The following is a 21,672-nucleotide window of genomic DNA, read 5'->3' on the forward strand; positions in this document are numbered from 1 at the left end:
TGTCTCTACTAAAAATACAAAAATTAGCCAGGCCTGCTAGTGCACGCCTGTGGTTCCAGCTACTTGGTAGACTGAGGCAGGAGAATTGCTTGATCTCGGGAAGTGGAGGTTGCAGTGAGCCAAGATCACACCACTGCACTCCAGCCTGGGAGATAGAGCAAGACTCCATCTCAAAAAAAAAAAAAAAAAGGGCCAGGCATGGTGGCTCACACCTGTAATTCCAGCACTTTGGGAGGCCGAGGCGGGCAGATCACGAGGTCAGGAGATTGGGACCATCCTGGCTATGACAGTGAAACCCCGTCTCTACTAAAAATACAAAAAATTAGCCCGGCGTGGTGATGGGCACCTGTAGTCCCTGCTACTTGGGAGCTGAGGCAAGAGAATGGCATCAGCCTGGGAGACGGAGCTTGCAGTGAGCTGAGATCGCGCCACTGCACTGTTTCCAGCCTGGGCAACAGGGCAAGACTCTGTCTCAAAAAAAAACAAAAAGACTTTATCTTTGTGTGTTGAGCACATGTATATAATAAATAAGTCTACATTCATCTTACCTCCCATGTTTTCCAACCCATTTATCACCGTCTCCTTAATCTGTAAATCAAAATAGGTAGATTTAATAGTCTTTAAACTTCAATGTTTCTATATAATAGTTTCCATACTTACAAAAGGCAGCAATACTATTTAGCACCTTCTGTCTAAAAATAGATACTCTTTATTTCATGTAGGTAGTCCAGAAAAGCTTCCTATCAATTGGTTTTTTTAAAGTAATATCCCATTTTCCCGTTGTTTAATCTCTTCAATTAGTAACAGATTACAAGCTATACACTCTAAAACAGAAAAAGAAAAGTACAGAAGCATACAAAGGTACAACTTTGCCTATCATTTGCAGGTTTCAAGAATAGCCTAGGCCAGTCTGGATGCAGTGGTTCACACCTGTAATCCCAGCATTTTGGGAGGCTGAGATGGGGAGATCACTCGAGGTCAGGAGTTCGAGACCAGCCTGGCCAACATGGTGAAACCCCATCGCTACTAAAAATGCAAAAATTAGCTGAGCGAGTGGCACATGCCTGTAATCCTAGCTACTCAGGAGGCTGAGGCAGGAGAATCGCTTGAACCCAGGAGGCAGAGGTTGCAGTGAGCTGAGATTGCGCCACTGCACTACAACCTGGGTGACAAAGCGAGACTCTGTCTCAAAAAAAAAAAAAAAAGAACAGCCTAGGCCAGTATGTCTGAAGCCCAGATTAATAACTCCTGACTTTCAATCAACAACTAAGACATACATTAGGATGTCCAGGGAGGACAGGGAAGAAGTATGGTGCTAAAGGCATCAGGAGGTGCTTACATGATTTTTGAGAAAGCACAGCTTCTAACACATAGTAGCATCCCATAAATATTTGTTAAATTAATAAACATAACAATTTTACATTTGGGGGAAAACCTATTGATTTTGTGATATAATCTATGGAAAGTAAAGCTAAAAAATTTTAGATAAAGGGAATAACAAACAAGGGTTTGTTAAGGGTTTGTTAATCAGGAGGTTATACTCACCTGGGAGGTAGAGTTAATTTATAATATTCAGCATACTTTTCTTTTGTAGGAATTTTTATAATGAAACTAATATGTTTGCTATAGTACATTTAAATAATGCAAAATTATATCAAGTAGCAGGAAGAATTATATTGATAAAGAATAGAAGTTCTACCTTTAGCTTTCCTTCTTTAAACCACTGACTCAGCTGTAGAATGCCAGGCTCAAATTTGTCTTTATAATTTAACACCAGAAATCTTTCCCTGCAGTGAGGAAGAAAAGGATAATGATCAGAGAATATGACGGGAGTGGTATTCCAAGATCAAACCATTCCAGAATTCTAGTATCTGTTAATCCTTAAAATATTAGGACATAATCACATTGAGTCTGGTCAGATACAGTTTTATGCGGAGTTACAGGTATAACTGTAGAAGACTTCTATTAATAATTTTTGTTGCCAGGCGCAGTGGCTCACGCCTGTAATCCTAACACTTTGGGAGGCCGAGGTGGGCAGATCACCTGAGGTCAGGAGTTCAAGACCAGCCTGGCCAACACAGTGAAACCCCCGTCTCTACTAAAACATAAAAATTAGCTGTGCATGATGGCAGGTGCCTGTAGTCCCAGCTACTTGGGAGGCTGAGACAGGAGAATCGCTTTAACCTGGGAGATGGTGGTAGAAGTGAGCTGAGATCGTGCCACTATACTCCAGCCTGGGCGGCTGAGCGAGACAGCATGTCAAAATAATAAGTTTTTGTCTGCCCAGTATCTACAACCCCATTGGTTAATAGCACCGTGATTTTTTCCTTTGTGGGTAACATCCTTTCTCGACCCTCATGTGACCTAACCCAGGCCAGTCAAAGCCAGTAAGTATGTTTTCAGGGAGCTAGTTAGCCAAAACCTAAATATTGAATGGGCTTAAAAAATGTGTATTTTAAAGCTTTCTTTTTGAGACGGAGTTTCGTTCTCGTTGCCCAGGCTGGATGGAGTGCGTGAGGTGATCTTGGCTCACTGCAACCTCTGTCTCCCGGGTTCAAGTGATTCTCCTGCCTCAGCCTCCCAAGTAGCTGGGATTACAGGCGCCCACGACCACGCCCGGCTAATTTTTTGTATTTTTAGTAGAGATGGGGTTTCACCATGTTGGCCAGGCTAGTTTTGAACTCTTGGCCTCAAGCAATCCACCTTGCTTGCTTTGGGATGCTGTCTCAGCATCCCAAAGTGCTAGGATTGCAGGTGCAAGCCACCACACCCGACCTAAGGTTTTATTTAATAAAGAAAAAGTGTCGGCCGGGCGCGGTGGCTCAAGCCTGTAATCCCAGCACTTTGGGAGGCCGAGACGGGCGGATCACAAGGTCAGGAGATCGAGACCATCCTGGCTAACACGGTGAAACCCCGTCTCTACTAAAAAGACAAAAAACTAGCCGGGCGAGGTGGCGGGCGCCTGTAGTCCCAGCTACTCGGGAGGCTGAGGCAGGAGAATGGCGTGAACCCGGGAGGCGGAGCTTGCAGTGAGCTGAGATCCGGCCACTGCACTCCAGCCTGGGTGACAGAGCGAGACTCCGTCTCAAAAAAAAAAAAAAAAAAAAAAGAAAAAGTGTCTATGAAGAACAATAGATTTCATACACATCTATGATATTTAAAACCCCATGAACCGGTAATAAGGGCAAAGAGGAAGAACACACCTTGTGATGTTTCTTTCTTTCTGGATTGCCTCTATAGCAGGGGATAGTGGGGGAGGATAAGGCACATCTTTGTTGTACTGAGAAATTTGACCACACAGGATGATATGGCTGTTCTCATTCATCTGCATAAAGAAAAATGATGATAAAATATCCCGTTCCTATGTTTACTGATTTTATGGCTGCCATAATGAAAGCCTCCTTGACTATTTAATCCTTTTTGTCAACTAGTTCGATTTTTTTTTTTTTAATTTACCTGTTAGAGGCATTTGAGAATTTGAGCTAGCTAGAAATAATTATATTCCAAAGGAACACAGAGGCAAATAAATGTTTGGTAATCAGCAAAAGAATTACATTAGTTGTTGTTGCTACTTATTAGTGGTAGAACTGTATTTTTTTGGATTTAAATAATTTAATAATCTCAACTGCAAATAATTTTAGATGCAGCAAAGGACTATGTAGTGTTAATAACTCATGTTGATATTTTATAATATTGTTAGTAAATATACATAAATACATGCAGTCTGTGAAACCCATTCTCTACACAAGGTCTGGGGCCATAGCTGTGAGTTGGTCAGTGGTGAGTTAGGGGTCAGAGCTTCACTATTTCAACAATGCAACTGTAATTTTTCACAAAAATAAACCAAAAGTGAAAAATATAATATTGGTAGCAAATAACTGAAATTGAAGTTCATAGTACAAATCTGCAAGTAAAGGGAAGTAGGTATCAGCAAGCTCTTTTGTATCACTTAAATACAATACTGATCATCACATTAAGTCACAATAATCCCTCCAATTTTATAAATTTTTTTCTCAGTATTAGGTAAAAAGATATCACAACATATAAAATGCAGTATTCAAATTTGTAATAGAAATCAGCAAACAACCTGACTTATCACTGTATCACTGATGTTACCACCAACATTGTCAAAATAAACATCCACTCCAGCTGGGCATGATTCACGGAGTTGTTCTGCCACATTCTCTTTTTTATAATTAATTGCAGCATCAAAGCCCAGTTCTGAGGTCAAGAGGACGCATTTCTCATGTGTTCCACAAATCCCCACCACTCTGGAACAACCTAACAAATGGCCAATCTAGGGGAGAAATTTGAAGATTAAATGGCTTTATATTGTCACATTTAAATGTAAAAATATACAAGTATGCAAGATATTACAGGTATATGACAGTGTTCATTACAATTTAGGTTAGATTACGCTGCTTTTAATGAAGAGTAATTTGAAAGTAAAAGAACTGAGGGCAGACAATGTCATCCCCAAAAAAAATTATTAAAATTGAACAAAGTTAGACTTATGTTCCTCAACTTATGATGGGGATATGTCCCAATAAAACCATCTTTTTTTTTTTTTTTTTTGGAGACGGAATCTTCGCTCTGTCCCCCAGGCTGGAGCTCTGTCCCCTAGGCTGAAGCGCAGTGGCACGATCTTGGCTCACTGCCAGCTCCGCCTCCCAGGTTCACACCATTCTCCTGCTTCAGCCTCCCGAGTAGCTGGGACTACAGGCGCCTGCCACCATGCCCGGCTAATTTTTTTACATTTTTTAGTAGAGATGGGGTTTCAGCGTGTTATCCAGGATGGTCTCGATCTCCTGACCTCGTGCTCCGCCCGCCTCGGCCTCCCAAAGTGCTGGGATTACAGGCGTGAGCCACTGCGCCCTGCCAAAACCATTGTTAGTTGAAAATATCCTAAGCAAAAAATGCATTTAATATACCTAACCTACTGAACATCATAGCTTAGCCTAGCCTACCTAAAATGTGCTCAGAACACTTATGGCTGGGCAAAACCATGTGGCAATACAGTACACCATAGAGTACCAGTTGTTTACCCTCATGGTCATTGTCAAAATAAACATCCACTCCAGCTGGGCATGATTGACGGAGTTGTTCAGCCACATACAGTGGCTGACCTGGAGTTACAGCTTGTTGCTGCTGCCCAGCATCTCGAGAGAGTGTCATACTGATATCACTAGCCTGGGAAAAGACCAAAATTCAAAATTCAAAGTATGGCTTCTACTGAATGCATAGGGCTTTTGCATCATTGTAAAGTAGAACCATCATAAGTTGGGGACCATCTGTAGTTTAAATGTTAAAATCTCACAATTTTTGGCTTTCACTCATTGAAAAATATAAAATCAAAGAATAACTAAATTTAAAAAATAAAATTTCACAACTTAAATCTAATTTCATAAAAGGAATAATCAGACCCAAAGCATCACATGCAATTCATTATTTTTCAGGCTTGTGGTGAACTAAAATCACAGCTCAGACACAATGTTTGTTTTCAATGGTTTCAATCTATAAAGGCTATTATTTATAAAAGGATTTACTTTTATAAGATTTTTTTTTTTTTTTTTTTCAAAGAAACAGGGTCTCACTCTGTCACCCAGGCTGGAGTACAGTGGTATATTCATAGCTCGCTGTAGCTTCAAACTCTTGGGCTCAAGTACTCTTCCTGCCTCAGCCTCTCAAGTAGTTAGGACAACAGGAGTGCTGCCACACTGGGCTAATTTATTTACTGAAGAGTCTTACTATGTTGCCCAGGCTGGTCTTGAGCTCCTGTCCTCAAGTAATCCTGCCACCTTGGCCTCCCAAAGCACTGGGGTTGCAGGCGTGAGCCACTGTGCCAGGCCGACTTCATAAAATTCTATCAAAATGTTTACATGTCTAGAATTCAATAAGTGGTTTCTTATTTGAGGATATTAATTTAAAATGTGAGTTTGACTTTTAATTCATGAATTCCAAACAGCTTCTCTATCATTCTCTTCCTTATAATAATGAAAGCAAAGCTTTAGCATTTACTACATCTATTTTTGGTTAACAGAGAATAAGACACTAAAATCTGCATTTTTTATTACTGTTATTAAGAGAGTCTAAGTAGGTAAAAAAAAAAAACAAAAAAAAAACACCCATTTCTACAAGAAACGTGTGAAAGCCATTATAAATTTATTGAATTTTGGCTGGGCATGGTAGCTCACGCCTATAATCCCAGAACTTTGGGAGCCAAAGCAGGTGGATCCCTTGAGGCCAGGAGTTCAAGACCAGCCTGGCCAACATGGCAAAACCCCATCTCTACTAAAAATACAAAAATTAGCCAGGTGTGGTGGCACACACCTGTAGTCCCAGCTACTCTCGAGGCTGAGGCATGAGGAACCCAGGAGGCAGAGGTTGCAGTGAGCCAAGATTGCGCCACTGCACTCCAGCCTGGAGACTCTGTCTCAAAAAAGAAAAAAAAAATTATCCAATTTTATATTTTTAATGGTATACATATATCCAGAATTTCAATTATGAATTATAACAATCCTCAAATAATCAGAAAATCATATAATTCTCAGAAAGTTTACCTGCCCAGCCACGGATCCACAGGCACCTGCAGCACCACTGACAACCATTGTCTTTTTAGATCCAGCAGCTATATGACCTTTTTCCTGTATCCCAATCAAGGAAGTCAAACCAGGCATACCTATAGCTCCAAGAAAATATGAAAGGTGTCCATTCACAAGTTGTGGGTCTACCTAAAATAAAATATATACTCTTTAAAAATACTAGGAATTCCTGTTTTGAGACAACAAAGTAGAGACAATGTGTTATAGACTGAATTGTGTCCCCGTAACATTTATATAGTAAAGCCCTAAGCCCCAGTGTGACTTTATTTGGAAACAGGGACTTAAAGGAGATATTTAGGATTGAATGAGGACATAAGGGTGGGGTCCTAGTCCAACAAGACTTGTGTCCTGGCCGGGTACGGTGGCTCACATCTGTAATCTCAGCACTTTGGGAGACTGAGGCAGGCAGATCACCTGAGAGCAGGAGTTTGAGACCAGCCTAGCCAACATGGCGAAACCCCATCTCTACTAAAAATACAAAAAATTAGCAAGGCGTGGTGGTGTATGCCTGTAATTCCAGCTACTTGGGAGGCTGAGGCAGGAGAATCACTTGAACCCAGGAGGCAATGGTTGCAGTGAGCTGAGATCATGCCACTGCACTCCAGCCTGGGTGACAGAGTAAGACTCCATCTCAAAGGAAAAAAAACAAAAACAAAAACAAAAACAAAACGGACTTGTGTGTCCTTAGAAGAAGAAGAAACAAAACAAGATCTCTCTCTCTGCACACCCACAGAGGAAAGACTGCCTAAGGACACAGCAAGAAGGTGGCCATCTGCAATCCAGGAAGAGGGGCCTCCCCAGAAACCAAATTTTCCAGAACTCTGATCTTGGACTTCTAGCTTCCAGAACTGTGAGAAAATAAATCTCTGTTGTTTAAACCACCCAGCCTGTAGTATTTTGTTATGGCAGTCCATCAGTATAATAAACAACCCAATATGGTTTATAGAAGAGTAAACCATTCATCAATCTTGCTAAAATTCTATACTTTATTTGTAAAGAGTAAAAAACAATATTACTTCTCTTTATATTAAAAAGAAACTTTAAGGCCAGGTGCAGTGGCTCACGCCTGTAATCCCAGCACTTATGGAGGCTGAGGTGGATGGATCACAAGGTCAGGAGTTCAAGACCAGCCTGGCCAAAATGGTGAAACCCCATCTCTACTAAAAATACAAAAAATTAGCCGGGTGTGGTGGCAGGTGCCCAAATCCCAGCTACTCGGGAGGCTGAGGCAGAGAATTGTTTGAACCTGGGAGGTCGAGGTTGCAGTGAGTCGAGATCGTGCCACTGCACTCCAGCCTGGACAACAAAGCAAGACTCTGTCTCAAAAAAAAAAAAAAAGAAACTTTTAAAAACAATTCCCACATAAGAGACAAAATATTCTTTCTGTTAATGCCCCAAGTATGGGGGAAAAAAAGAAAGGAAATGCTTAACAGAAAAATACTTGGCAACACTGGAAGATTTTTAAGTCTCTGAGCAATTCCAACATAAACATGTACCTATAAAAATCAACTCTGGCTGGGTACGGTGGCTCATGCCAGTAATCCCAGCACTTTGGGAGGCCAAGATGGGTGGATCACGAGGTCAGGAGTTCAACACTACCCTGGCCAAGATGCTGAAATCCCGTCTCTACTAAAAATACAAAAATTAGCTGGGTGTGGTGGTGGGCGCCTGTAATCCCAGCTACCCGTGTGGCTGAGGCAGGAGAATCACTTGAACCCGGGTGGCAGAGGTTGCAGTGAGCCAAGATCACGCCACTGCACTCCAGCCTGGGCAACAGAGCAAGACTGTCTTAAAAAAAAAAAGAAAAAAAATCAACTCAAATTCCAACAGTTCTCATTACTGATGTTTAAAATGTACCATTAAGGCTGGGCACAGTGGTTCACAACTGTAATCCCAGCACTTTCTGGGGCTGAGGCGGGAGGATCGGTTGAGGCCAGGAGTTCAAGACTAGCCTGGGCAATATGGTGAGACTCTTGTTTCTACACAAAGTTTAATAAAAATGGCTGGGCATGGTGACTCACGCTTGTAATCCCAGCACTTTGGGAGACTGAGGCGGACAGATCACTTGAGGTCAGGAGCTTGAGACCAGCCTGGCCAACATGGCAAAATCTTGTCTCTACTAAAAATACAAAAAATTAGCTGGGCGTGGTGGTGCACACCTGTAATCCCAGCTACTCGGGAGACTGAGGTGGGAAGATCCCTTGAACCCAGGAGGCAGAGGTTGCAGTGAGCCAAGATCACTCCAGCCTGGGTGACAGAGTGAGACACTGTTTCTAAATACATAAATAAAGTCATTAGCAGACCCAGTCAGGCTATTGCCTATTCTTTTGGCAGCTGCTCTGAAACAACTTTTATTACCTGAGAGACTTTATCTACAATAAGATAACCTTTGTATACCACGCAATTCCTCCCCTTTCCCTTTTTGTTGCCATTTCCCCCAAAAGCCTCAAGTCCCATTCCTTTAGGCTGTAAGAACTTCAAGCTCACACCTGAAATCTCAGCACTTTGGGAGGCTGAGGTGGGAGGACTGCTTGAGCCTAGGAGTTTGAGACCAGATGGGGCAACACAGTGATACCCCATCTCTAAAACAAACAAACAAGCAAAGAAACAACAACAACAAAAAACCTTCAACCATCTGGTCCCTCCTTTGAGTCTTCTATTCTTCTGTGAGGCTCCAGTGCACATACATGAATTAAAATGGTTTTTCTCCTGTTAATCTGTTTACTGTCAGTTTATTTTAGCAGGCTCAATTATCAAACCTTCAGAAGGAAAATTTAAACTTCCCTATACAGCTAACAGTGAAAAGGAACAAAGGCTTTCCGCATTTTGGCAGCTAGCTAAAAGAAAATACATGCTTTTATTTTTCCCTGATTACAAACACAACTGAATATCAAATGCACAAAGTAAGAATTGCACAGGGGAAAAAAAAATCAGATACGTTCATATATATATCACCTTTTCAAGGTTATTTCCATCCAGAATAACTTTGGTTTGCCAGGGCCAATAGAAAGAAGTCACAAAATCGCCTTTAGTCAAATTTGTGTGTTTGCTTTCTTCTATAATTCCAATACCTCCACCATCAACGACTTGAGATAGCTGCCAAGGTGTTATATAATCAGTGCCAGTGTCTTCATTCATTCTACAACGCTGAAAAAGAAAACATTAAGATAATTTTATCCAATAATGTCAAACCACTCTACTAATTTACCCAATGATAAAAGTATATAATAAGTAATATATCACACACAATACACAAAAATCAACTCAAAATACATTCAAGACTTAAACATAAGACCTGAAACAATATGGTGACTATAGTTAATAACAATGTATTGTATACTTCAAAATTACCACTGGCTGGGAACGGTGGCTCACGCCTGTAATCCCAACACTTTGGCAGGCTGAGGAGGGCAGATCCCCTGAGGTCAGGAGTTCAAGACCAGCCTGGCCAACATAGTGAAACCCCATCTCTACAAAAATACAAAAATTAGCTAGGCATGATGGCGGTTGCCTGTACAGCTATTCAGGAGGCTGAGGTAGAAGAATCACTTGAACTGGGAGGCAGAGGTTGCAGTGAGCTGAGATCGCACCACTGTACTCCATCCAGTCTGGGCAATGAGAGCGAAACTCCGTCTCAAAAAAAAAAAGAAAAGAAAAAAAGAAAAGAAACTTGCCACGAGGGTAGATTCTAAGTGTTCTCACCACAAACAATAAGTATGTGATGTAATCCATGTTAATTAGCATGTTAGCATAATATAACCACTGTACAATGTAAACATATTTCTTTTTTTTCCTTTTCTTTTTTTTCATGTGGAGTTTCGCTCTTGTTGGCCAGGCTGGAGTACAATGGTGCAATCTAGGCTCACTGCAACCTCCGCCTCCTGGGTTTAAGCGATTTTCCTGCCTCAGCCTCCCGAGTAGCTGGGATTATAGGCATGCGCCACCACGGCCGGCTACTTTTGTGTTTTCAGTAGAGACGTGGTTTCTCCATGTTGGTCAGGCTAGTCTCAAACTCCCAATCTCAGGTGTTCCGCCCGCGGCCTCTCAAAATGCTGGGATTACAGGCATAAACCACCGCGCCCAGCCTGTAAACATTTTAAAACATCATGTTGCATACCATAAACATAAACTTTTTTTTTTTTTTTGCAGATGGAGTATTACTCTGTCACCCAGGCTGGAGTGTAGTGGCACGATCTGGGCTCAGTGCAACTTCCGCTTTCTGGGTTCAAGCGATTCTTCTGCCTCAACCTCCCGCGTAGCTGGGACTACAGGCACGCGACACCACGCCTGGCTAATTTTTGTATTTTTAGTAGAGATGGAGCTTCACTATATTGGCCAGGCTGGTCTCGAACTCCTGACCTTGTGATCTGCTGGCCTCGGCCTCCCAAAGTGCTGGGATTACAGGTGTGGGCCACTGCGCCTGGCAACAATTTTTATTTGTCAATAAATTTGTTTTTAAATAAAAAATTTAAAAATTGAGGTGACAGTTGCAAAGAAAGCTCTGTGAGTATTCTAAAAGTCACTGAACTGTACATTTAAATGCATGAAACGTATGCTAGTAAATAAAGCTAAAAATTTTAAAGAATTACTTAAGGAAATTGAAGTAATATTATACACATTATACTAGCAAAAAGTAATACAAAATAGTGTTTTGATGGTTTCAAAGGATTGTGGCCAATTAGGTACACTCACATGTTGCTGATACTATAAAACTATTTTTTATGGAAAACAAACTAGCAACACATACACCATAAAACTTGATTTCTTTCAGGCTAAGGATTCTGTCTCCCCAGTGGAAATAACCCAAAAAGTAGTGAAGTAATTTTTATACAGTTGCTCATCCCAACTTCAGACCAAGGACTCTCCCTATTTCATGCCCCCTAACCTCAGATGAGTGCTCTCTTCACCCCTCGAAGACAAGAGTGTCACAGTGGGACCACACCCCGTCTCAAGAGGAGAGCTAACAACTTCTCTGGGTAGTACTCAAGGCTCTCTTCCTCTGTGGCTCACTCTTGCCTCTATCATGAAATCCAAAATGTAGAGGACCACAGCATGGACCAGGAAGTGGAAAACATGGAAGGACGCCTGATCCCATGTGGTTCAGTGTACCCGGGTAAAACCGCGTAAAAGACGAAACAGAGAACTGATGCAGAAGCTTCTGTAAGAATACATTTGCTTCTGCTTGTGTGCCACCTCCCACGTATTCCTTAAAAGCAAGTGCAGCCATAGACACTGGCCAGACCAAGTGCCTGACACTAAACACAGCTAGTAGGAAAAATGGAAATAAGTTCTCTGAGATATAGGAAAAAAATCTACTTTTTCCTCCTTTCACTCACCACTCAACACTTTTAAAAACAGATGTGGTGGGGTATTTCCCCATACACCAACCAAGCAGTTCTGCAGAGGACATCAACTGGGTGTCCCCTAATTCCATTCAGTTCAATTGTGACACTGTCTACCTGGATATAGTGTCAGGTCCCACAGATTAAAGGCTCAGTCCCACAAGACTGCACCTACTTCAGATGCCAATCTCAAGCCCTAGGTTATGGTCTGTGCTTCTGACAAACTGGCTACAAATCAGGGTCCCCAGTCTACTCTCTCCTTTGGTTTCATTTGCTAGAGCACCTCACCGAAGTCAGAGAAATACTTTACTTACATTTACTGTTTATTATAAAGGATATTACAAAAGATATAGATGAATAGTCAAATAAAAATAAAAATTAAAAAAAAAGACAAAGAACAAAAATTAATTAAAAAAAAAAAAAAAAAAAAGATGAACAGCCAAATAGAAGAGATGCATGGAGTAAGGCGTATGGGAAAAGGTGCGGAGTTTCCACACCCTCTCCAGGTGCACCACCCTACAGGAATCACCATGTGTTCAGCTATTTGGAAACTCCTCAACAAGGTCCTTCTGGGTTTTGATGAAGGCCTCATTATATAGACATGCTTGATTAAACCGAATAAAAGTTCCAACTCTCTGAGCATATGGTTGGTTGCCTTGGTAACCAGCCCCCATCCTGAGGCTATCCAGGAGCCCCCCAACCACTTGTCATCTCATTAGAATATAAAAAGACACCTTGGAGATTCCAAAGGCTTTAGGAATTGTGTGCCAGCAAAGAGCAAGAAGACCAAATACTTCCTATTATAAATCACAATATCACACAAGTAATTCCCTATAGCTAAACAAATGATGTCAACAGAACAGAATGTTATTAACCACCAAAATAAAAATATTTGAACTAGTTTTCCCATTAAAGTCACTTAAAGAATATGAAAGCACATCTATAAACCCACCACTTTGGGAGGCTGAGGCAGGAGGATTGCTTGAGGCCAGGACTTTGAGACCAGCCTGGCCAACAAGTAAAACCCTCTTCTCTATCTTCTCTATCAAATGAAAATAAAAAATTAAAAAAATTAAAAACAATATGAAAGCCAAGTTGTAGATGTACATTAAGGATAATCATGTAAAATACTGTGTACACATAATGATTAATTTTAGTTGTGAATTGGAATGATATAAAATCTCAATTATTTAACGTTTGTTAGACTCCCTTTTCCCTTTTAAAGCTGCTTAAGAAGCCTGGTGTGGTTGGTGGCTCATGTCTGTAATCCCAGCACTCTGAGAGGCCAAGGCAGGCAGATCACCTGAGGTCAGGAGTTTGAGACCAGCCTGGTCAATGTGGCGAAACCCTGTCTCTACTAAAAATACAAAAATTAGCTGGACATGGTGGTGCACGCCTGTAATCCCAACTACTCAGGAGGCTGAGGCAGGACAATCACTTGAACCCGGGAGGCAGAGGTGGCAGTGAGCCAAGATTGTGCCACTGCACAGAACAAGACTCTATCTCAAAAGAAAAAAAAAAAAAAAAAAAAAAAGGTGCTTAGGGTTTTTCTATTTTTTAGAGTGGGGATCTTGCTTTCTGCCCAAGCTGGATTTGAACTCCTGGCTTCAAGCCAACCTCCCGTCTCAGTCTCCCAAGTAGCTGGAAGTATAGTCCCAAGCCACCACACCCAGCCAATTCTTTTTATTTTTTTTCTGAGACAAGAGTCTCTCTCTGTCGCCCAGGCTACAGTGTAATGGAGTGGCACAATCTCAGCTCACTGCAACCTCCACCTCCCCGGCTCAAGCGATTCTCCTGCCTCAGCCTCCCAAGTAGCTGGGATAACAGGCGCATGCCACCATGCCCCGTTAATTTTTGTATTTTTACTAGAGACGGTGTTTCACCATGTTGGCCAGGCTGGTCTCAAACTCCTGACTTCAAGTGATCCACCCGCCTCGGCCTCCCAAAATGCTGGGATTACCAGCATGAGCCACCTTGCTCAGTCTGATTATTTTTTTAAAGGAATGATGCATAGAGAATGTCTAGTGGAAGTATCCCAAAGTGATTTTTCTTCCTTCCTTTATGCAATTAACATTGAATAAACATTATGCTAGTCACTGGAGATAGTGATAAATACAAAACTTTGTTTTCATAAACTTTTTTGTTTTTTTGTTTTGTTTTTTTTGAGGCAGGGTCTCACTGTGTTGCCCAGGATGGTTTCAAACTCCGGGGTCAAGTGATCTCCTGCCTCAGCCTCCCAATGTGCTGGGATTATAAGTATGAACCATGGCACCCAGACCATAAACTGACTTTTCATTAGGGAAGACAGATAATCTAACAATTACACACATGTAATTATTACTTTCAATTGGGATAAATGCTGAATGTCAAGAGGAAAATATAAAAGAGAGGTCTAGACGAGTCTGAGGGTTCAGGGTGATTTACCAAAGGAAATCTCTTTAAAGCAGGCATCTAGGGAATAACAGGGATTACCAGGTAAAGAGAAAGGAGTGGGAGGAGGTTTTTAGATAGAGGGCCAACATGTATGAAGGCTTGCTTTAATATGTACCCGGGACTCTGTTTTAACCAGGTATGGTAAAATGATAGATACGAAGACAACTGCCTTGAAAGAAGAATTTCTTACAGTTGCCAAGGAGGGGAGGGCACAATATGCCAAGAAGGGTCGTATGGGGAAGCATGAGAGTTGGTCACGAGGGCAAAGGAGCGAGGAAGAGCATGGCCCAGAGTCTTTTTTATTTTTTTTTGGAGGAAGTATCTTTGGTTTCCACAGGGAAGAAGGGGCAAGGCAGGGTAGGTAACCTTGAGTAGATTACATGACAGCTTTAATAACATCAGAGAGCTCTGATATACAGGGGTGGTTCTTAAGTTGTGCAGCATCTGGCCCTGGGGTGATTTAAGGCAGGGGAGTGTGAGTTAGATACAGGAGGAGTTTAGGGATATGGGCTTTGGATTGGTTGGTTGGTTTATGAATGGCAAGACTCAAATGCAAGTTGTTATCTCTAAAAATAAGCAAATCCTGCCAGGGACAGTTACTCTAGGATTCACAAGCCCCCTAAGATGTGAAAACATCCTAAAATACACTAAATTTAAAACATGATTAATACAAAGATTAAGCAGAAGGGGGCACTGATGTGTTACAAAAGAAAGACATCCCCTGAGGCAACAGTGTGATGGTAATTGGCAGGTTTCTCTGAGCCTGGACAGGTAAAGGAGTCAGGTTATGCAGCTTCTTTTTTTTTTTTTTTTTTTTTTTTTTTTTTGAGACAGAGTCTTGTTCTGTTGCCTAGGCTGGAGTGCAGTGGCTTGATCTCGGCTCATTGCAACCTCTGCCTCACGGGCTCAAGCGATTCTCCTGACTCAGCCTCCCAAGTAGCTGGGACTACAGGCATGTGCCACCACGCCTGGCTAATATTTTTTGTATTTTTAGTAGAGATGGGTTTTCACCATGTTGGCCAGGCTGGTCTCAAACTCCTGACCTCAGGTTATCCGCCCACCTCGGTCTCCCAAAGTGCTGGGATTATAAGCATGAGCCACTGCGCCTAGCCCAGGTTATGTAGTTTCTTAGACCATGTCAAGGCTGATTGGTCTCAATTCTAATGGGAAGCCATTAACCACTTTAAGCAAGGTGACACAATTAGTTGCTGTTATAAAAAGAATCACTCTGGCACTCTGGCTGCAGTGTGAAAAATGGCTTAAAGGGGCAACGTGTGTATGCAAGGGTACCTACCCTATTAGGAAAGAAACAATGGTAATTCAGACTAGGTAGACTTCTCTGGAACTACTAAGATATGGACTGAATTGAGAGGTATTTAGGAGGTGGGACCCACAGGACTTCGCAGAGGCAAAATTCTCAAGACGGTGCTTTCTAGCATGAAATGAGTAAGTAGACAAAATATTTACTTCCCTGGAGGAAAAAGATGTTTTTTGGTTTTTGTTTTTGCTTTAAGGTTGGGAGTGTTCTAAGTGAAGATCATTAACTCAATTCATATTATAATCCTATTGTTCCATCATTTTTCCTCCCCTAAAATCTTTTTTTTTTTTTTTTAAGAGAAGGGTCTTGGCCAGGTGCGGTGGCTCACACCTGTGATCCTAACACTTTGGAAAGCTGGGGAAGGCAGATTGCTTGAGCTCAGGAGTTCTGGGCAACATGGCAAAACGCTGTCTCTACAAAAAATATAAAAATTAGCCAGGCATGGTGGCACATGCCTATAGTCCCAGTTACTCCAGAGGCTTAAGTGGGAGGATCACTTGATTCCAGGAGTTCGAGGTGGGGCAACGAGCCGTGATCACACCACCATACTCCAGCTAAAGGGACATAGTGAGATCCTGTCTCAAAAAAAAAAAAAAAAAAAAGTGATTTGGTCATGAGGGCTCTGCCTTCATGAATGGACTAATGCCATTATGGCAGCAGTGGGTTCCAGATAAAAGAATGAGTTTGGCTCTTTCCCCATGCTCTTGCTTGCACTCTTTCTTTTATTCTTTCTTTTATTTATTTATATATTTTTTGAGATGGAGTCTCGCTTTGTTGCCCAGGCTGGAGTGCAGTGGCGCAATCTCAGCTCACTGCAAGCTCCACCTCCTGGGTTCAAGGAATTCACTGCCTCAGCCTCTCGAGTAGCTGGGATTACAGGCGCCCACCAACACACCCAGCTAATTTTTGTATTTTTAGTAGAGACAGGGTTTCACCGTCTTGGCCAGGCTGGTCTTGAACTCCTGACCTCATGATCTGCCCGCCTCGGCCTCCCAAAGTGCTGGGATTACAGGCGTGAGCCACCATGCTCAGTCTATTTTTATTTTTCAGAGACAAAATCTTGCTCTGTTGCCAACGCTGGAGTGCAGTAGCGTGATCATAGCTTACTGCAGCCTCAACCTCCTGGGCTCAAGGGATTCTCCCACCTCAGCATGCCGAGTAGCCAGGACTGCAGGCACATACCACCATGCCTAGTTAATTTTTTTTTTTTTTTGAGACAGAGTTTCACTCTTGTTACCCAGGCTAGAGTGCAATGGCACGATCTCGACTCACTGCAACCTCTGCATCCCAGGTTCAAGCGATTCTCCTGCCTCAGTCTCTTGAGTAGTTGGTATTACAGGCACCTGCCACCATGCCCAGCTAATGTTTTTTGTATTTTTAGTAGAGACAGGGTTTCACTATGATGGCCAGGCTGGTCTTGAACTCCTGACCTCAGGCGACCTGCCCACCTCAGCCTTCCAAAGTGCTGGGATTACAGGCGTGAGCCACTGTGCCCGGCAAATGTTTTGTAGAGACGTGGTCTTGCTATATTGCCCAAATTTGTCTTGAATTCCTGGCCTCAAGTGATCCTCCAGCCTTGGCCTCCCAAAGTGATGGGATTACAGAGATGAACCATTGTGCCTAGCCTCTTTTTTTTCTTTCTTCTACTGTATAGCTACTCAATTTATATGCTCTTGCCCTTCTACTTTACACTATGCGAAGACACAGTTAGAAGGCCCTTGCCAGATCCCAGTGTCATGCTCTGGAACTTCTCAGCCTCCAGAACCATGAACCAAATAAATTTCTGTTCCTAATAAATTATCTACTTCGTGGTAATGTATTAATAAGCGCATAAAACAAACTAAGACAATAATGAACCAATCAATAGAATAAAAAGCAAAAACCACGATTGTCAATAGGTATGGAAAAAGCGTTTCACAAAATCCAATACCTCTGCTGGGGGAAACGGAAAGTGGTGATGGCCACACAACACTGTGAATGTGCTGTGTGTGTATGTTCTTTCTTTTTTTTTTGAGATGGAGTCTCGCTCTGTCACCCAGGCTGGAGTGCAGTGGCAAGATCTCTGCTCATTGCAAGCTCTGCCTCCCGGATTCACACCATTCTCCTACCTCAGCATCCCAAGTAGCTGGGACTACAGGCACCCGCCACCATGCCTGGCTAATTTTTTGTATTTTTAGTAGAGATGGGGTTTCAAAGTGTTAGTCAGGATGGTCTCGATCTCCTGACCTCATGATCTGCCTGCCTCGGCCTCCCAAAGTGCTGAGATTACAGGCGTGAGCCACCGTGCCTGGCTGTGTGTATGTTCTTAACGCCAATGAATTGTATACTTAAAAATGGTTAAAATGGTAAATTAAATTATTATATATATTTCACACCAATAAAAAAAAATCCACACCCTTTCATGATAAAAACACTCAACAAACCAGAAATAGGAGGAAATTCCCTTAATCTTATAAAGGATATATACAAGAATCCTACAATGAACCAGGTGCATTGGCTCATGCCTGTAATCCCAGCACTTTGGGAGGCCGAGGTGGGCAGATCATGAGGTCAGGAGTTCAAAGACCGGCCTGGCCAACATAGTGAAACCCTGTCTCTACTAAAAATACAAAAATTAGCCGGGCATGGTGGCACATGCCTGTAATCCCAGCTACTCGGGAGGCTGAGGCAGAAGAATCGCTTGAACCTGGGAGGCAGAAGTTGCAGTGAGCCAAGATCATGCCACTGCACTCCAGCCTGGGCAACAGAGTGAAACTCCGTCTCAAAAAAAAAAAAAAAAAAAATCCCACAATGAACATCATACTTAATGGTGAAAGACTGAATGCTTTCTCCCTAAGATCAGGAACAAGACAAAGATGTGTACTCTCAATACTTCTACTCAATACTATACCAGATATTCTAGTAAGGGTAATTAGGCAAAAAAATGAAATAAAAGGCATCTATATTGGAAAAGAAGAAGTAAAACTACATTTATAGATGACATAATCATGTACATAGAAAATCCTAAGGAATCCACCAAAAAAAAACTATTAGCACTAACAAACAAGTTCAGCAGGGTTGAACAATATAAGATCAATATACAAAAATCAATTGTATTTCTACATTAGCAATGAACAATCTTAAAACAAATTTTTAAAAAATTCCATTTATAATAGCATCAAAAGAAATACTTAATAAATTTAAAAAAGAACAAAACTTGTACTCAGAACTACAAAACATTATTGAAAAAAATTAATGAACACCCAAATAAGTAGAAAGACATCATGCATTCATGGATCAGTGTATTAGGATATTGTTTTTATCAGAATTCTCCAGAGAAACAGAATCAACAGCATACATACATATATATGAAGAGATTTATTATAAGGTATTGGCTCATGCAATAGAGAGGCTGAGAAGTCCCATTATCTGCCATCTGCAAGCTGAAGACTCAGAAAAGCCAGCAGTGTGGTTCCAATGAATGAGAGCAGGTAAGCTGACAGTAGAGATTCTAGTCCAGGTCTGAAGGCCTGAGAACCAGGAACTCCGAGGACAGGAGAAGAATGATGCTCCAGCTTAAGCAGTTAGAGTTAGTTCAACCTTCTTCTCCTTTTTTCTTTTTTTTTTTTTTTGAGACAGAGTCTTGCTCTGTCACACAGGCTGGAGTGCAATGATGCAATCTTGGCTTACTGCAATCTCCGCCTCCCGGGTTCAAGCAATTCTCTTGCCTCAGCCTCCTGAGTAGCTGAGATCACAGTTGCCTGCCGCCACACCCAGCTAATTTTTGTATTCTTAGTAGAGATGGGGTTTCACCACGTTGGCCAGGCTGGTCCTGAACTTCTGACCTCAGGTGATCTGCCCACCTCAGCCTCCCAAAGTGCTGGGATTACAGGTGTGAGCCACCATGCCCAGCAACCTTCTTCTACATTTTGCTCTCCTTAGGCTCTCAATGGACTGGATGATGCCCACCCACATTAGAGAAGGACATCTGCTTTATTCAGTCCACCAATTCAAAAGCTAATCTCTTCTAGAAACACCTTTGCAGACACACCCAGAAATAACATTTAACCAGCTATTTAGACATCCCATGGCCTAGTTAAGTGGACACATAAAATGAATCATCACAGAAGACAATACTCCCCAAATTGATCTACAGACTCAAAGCAATCCCTATCAAAATCCCTATCAAAATCTTCTGTGCAGAAATTGACAAGATGTTTCTAAGGTTCATATGAAAATTCATGGGACCCAGAAGAGCCAAAACAATCTTAAAAAAGAAAAACAGGCCAGGCAGGGTGGCTCACCCACCTGGGTGATCAAGACCATCCTGGCCAACACGGTTAAAACCCTGTCTCTACTAAAATACAAAAAAATTGTTCAGGCATAGTGGCTCATGCCTGTAATCCCAGCACTTTCAGAGGCCGAGGTGGGTGGATCACCTGAAGGTCTGGAGTTTAAGACCCGCCTGGCCAACATGCTGAAACCCCATCTCTGCTAAAAATACAAAAAATTAGCCAGGTGTGGTGGTAGGTGCCTGTAATCCCAGCTATTTGGGAGGCTGAGGCAGGAGAATTGCTTGAACCTGGGAAGCAGAGGTTGCAGTGAGCCAAGATTGCACCATTGCACTCCAGCCTGGGCAACAAGACTGAAACTTCTTCTCAAAAAAAAAAAAAAAATTTGCCAGGTGTGGTGGCATGCGCCTGTAGTCCCAGCTACTCAGGAGGCTGAGGCCGGGGAATCACTTGAACCTGGAAAGCAGAGGTTGCAGTGAGCCAAGAGAGCGCCACTGCACTCCAGCCTGATGACAGAGCAAGATTCCATCTCAAAAAAAAAAGGAAAATCAAATTGGAAGAGTCACAGTTGCTCATTTCAAACTTATTACAAAGCGACGGTAATTAAGAGAGCGAGGTACTAGCATGACAGATACACAGATTGATAGAATAGAGTTGAAAGTCCAGAAATAAACCCTCACATTTATGGTCAACTGGTTTTCCACAAGAGTACTAAGACAAACCAATGAGGAAAGAATTATCTTTTCAACAAACAGTGCTGGTTCATGTCACTTCGTGGTCACATATTTCTGGTCTCTCAAAAAAAAAAAAAAAAAAGTGCTGACATGACTGTATATTCACTTGCAAAAAAATGAAGTTAGGTCAGGTGTGGTGGGCTTGCACCTATCGTCCCAGTTACTTGAGAGTCTGAGACAGGAGAATCACTTGAGTCCAGGGAGTTTAAGATTGCAAACAAGAATGAGTTGGGCCCTGTGATGGATAATTTTAGGTGTCAACTTGACAGGATAGAGGGATGCCTAGATGGCTTGTGAAGCATTGTTTCTGGGTATGTCCTTGAGGGTGTTTTCAGAGGTAACTAGCATGTGAGTCTGTGGACTATGTGGCAAAGATTTGCCCTCAATGTGGGTGGGCACCATCCATTCAACAGGAGCCCAGATGGAACAAAAAGGCAGGTGAAGGACAAATTCTCTCTCTCTCCTGCAAAGCAGGACACCCTTCTGCTCCTGCCCTCTGACATGAGAACTCCAGGTTCTTCAGCCTTTGGACTCTGAGACTGCACCCATGGCTTCCCGGGCTCTCAGGCCTTGGGACTGACAAGTATACCAATGGCTTCCTTGGTTGTTGGGCCTTCCAGCTTGGACTGAGCCATGCTACCAGCTTCTCTGATTCTCCAGTTTGCAGACAGCCTATCATGGGAACTCTCAGCTTCCATAATCTTATGAGCCAATTCCTCTTACAAGTCCCCTCTCATATACATGTGTGTGCATGTCTGTGGGTGCATGCCTATGTGTGTGTTTGTGTTTCTGTCTCTCTAAAGAATCTTGATTAATACAGACTCCTTCCTCATACTCATACACAAAGTTTAACCCAAAATGTGTTACTGACTTAAATGTTAGAGCAAAACTATAAAACTCTTAGCAGAAAATATAGGACTATTGTGCTTCAATGGATACCATCAAGAGAATAGACAACCTACAACATAGTCT

The 21,672-nt window shown here is 42.2% G+C and overlaps 1 protein-coding gene across 6 annotated transcripts in view; it reads right to left on the reverse strand.

Moving 5' to 3' along the window:
- PTGR2 (prostaglandin reductase 2) overlaps positions 1 to 21,672 on the reverse strand; it is a 34,721-nt gene that overhangs the window by 2,963 nt on the left and 10,086 nt on the right. For 5 of the 6 annotated variants that reach the window (XM_003902031.4, XM_009211934.3, XM_009211933.3 and 2 more), the window contains exons 4-9: positions 9,558 to 9,749; positions 6,561 to 6,731; positions 4,088 to 4,297; positions 3,204 to 3,325; positions 1,700 to 1,787; positions 549 to 588 (exon numbers count right to left, since the gene is read on the reverse strand). In XM_003902031.4, the coding sequence (XP_003902080.2) occupies positions 549 to 588; positions 1,700 to 1,787; positions 3,204 to 3,325; positions 4,088 to 4,297; positions 6,561 to 6,731; positions 9,558 to 9,749 (823 nt within the window). The remainder of the gene's footprint in view (positions 1 to 548; positions 589 to 1,699; positions 1,788 to 3,203; positions 3,326 to 4,087; positions 4,298 to 6,560; positions 6,732 to 9,557; positions 9,750 to 21,672) is intronic. The other variant, XM_009211935.3, reaches the window with a different exon arrangement.

This window comes from Papio anubis, chromosome 7 (genome assembly GCF_008728515.1).
Source record: "Papio anubis isolate 15944 chromosome 7, Panubis1.0, whole genome shotgun sequence".
Taxonomy (NCBI): Eukaryota; Metazoa; Chordata; class Mammalia; order Primates; family Cercopithecidae; genus Papio; species Papio anubis.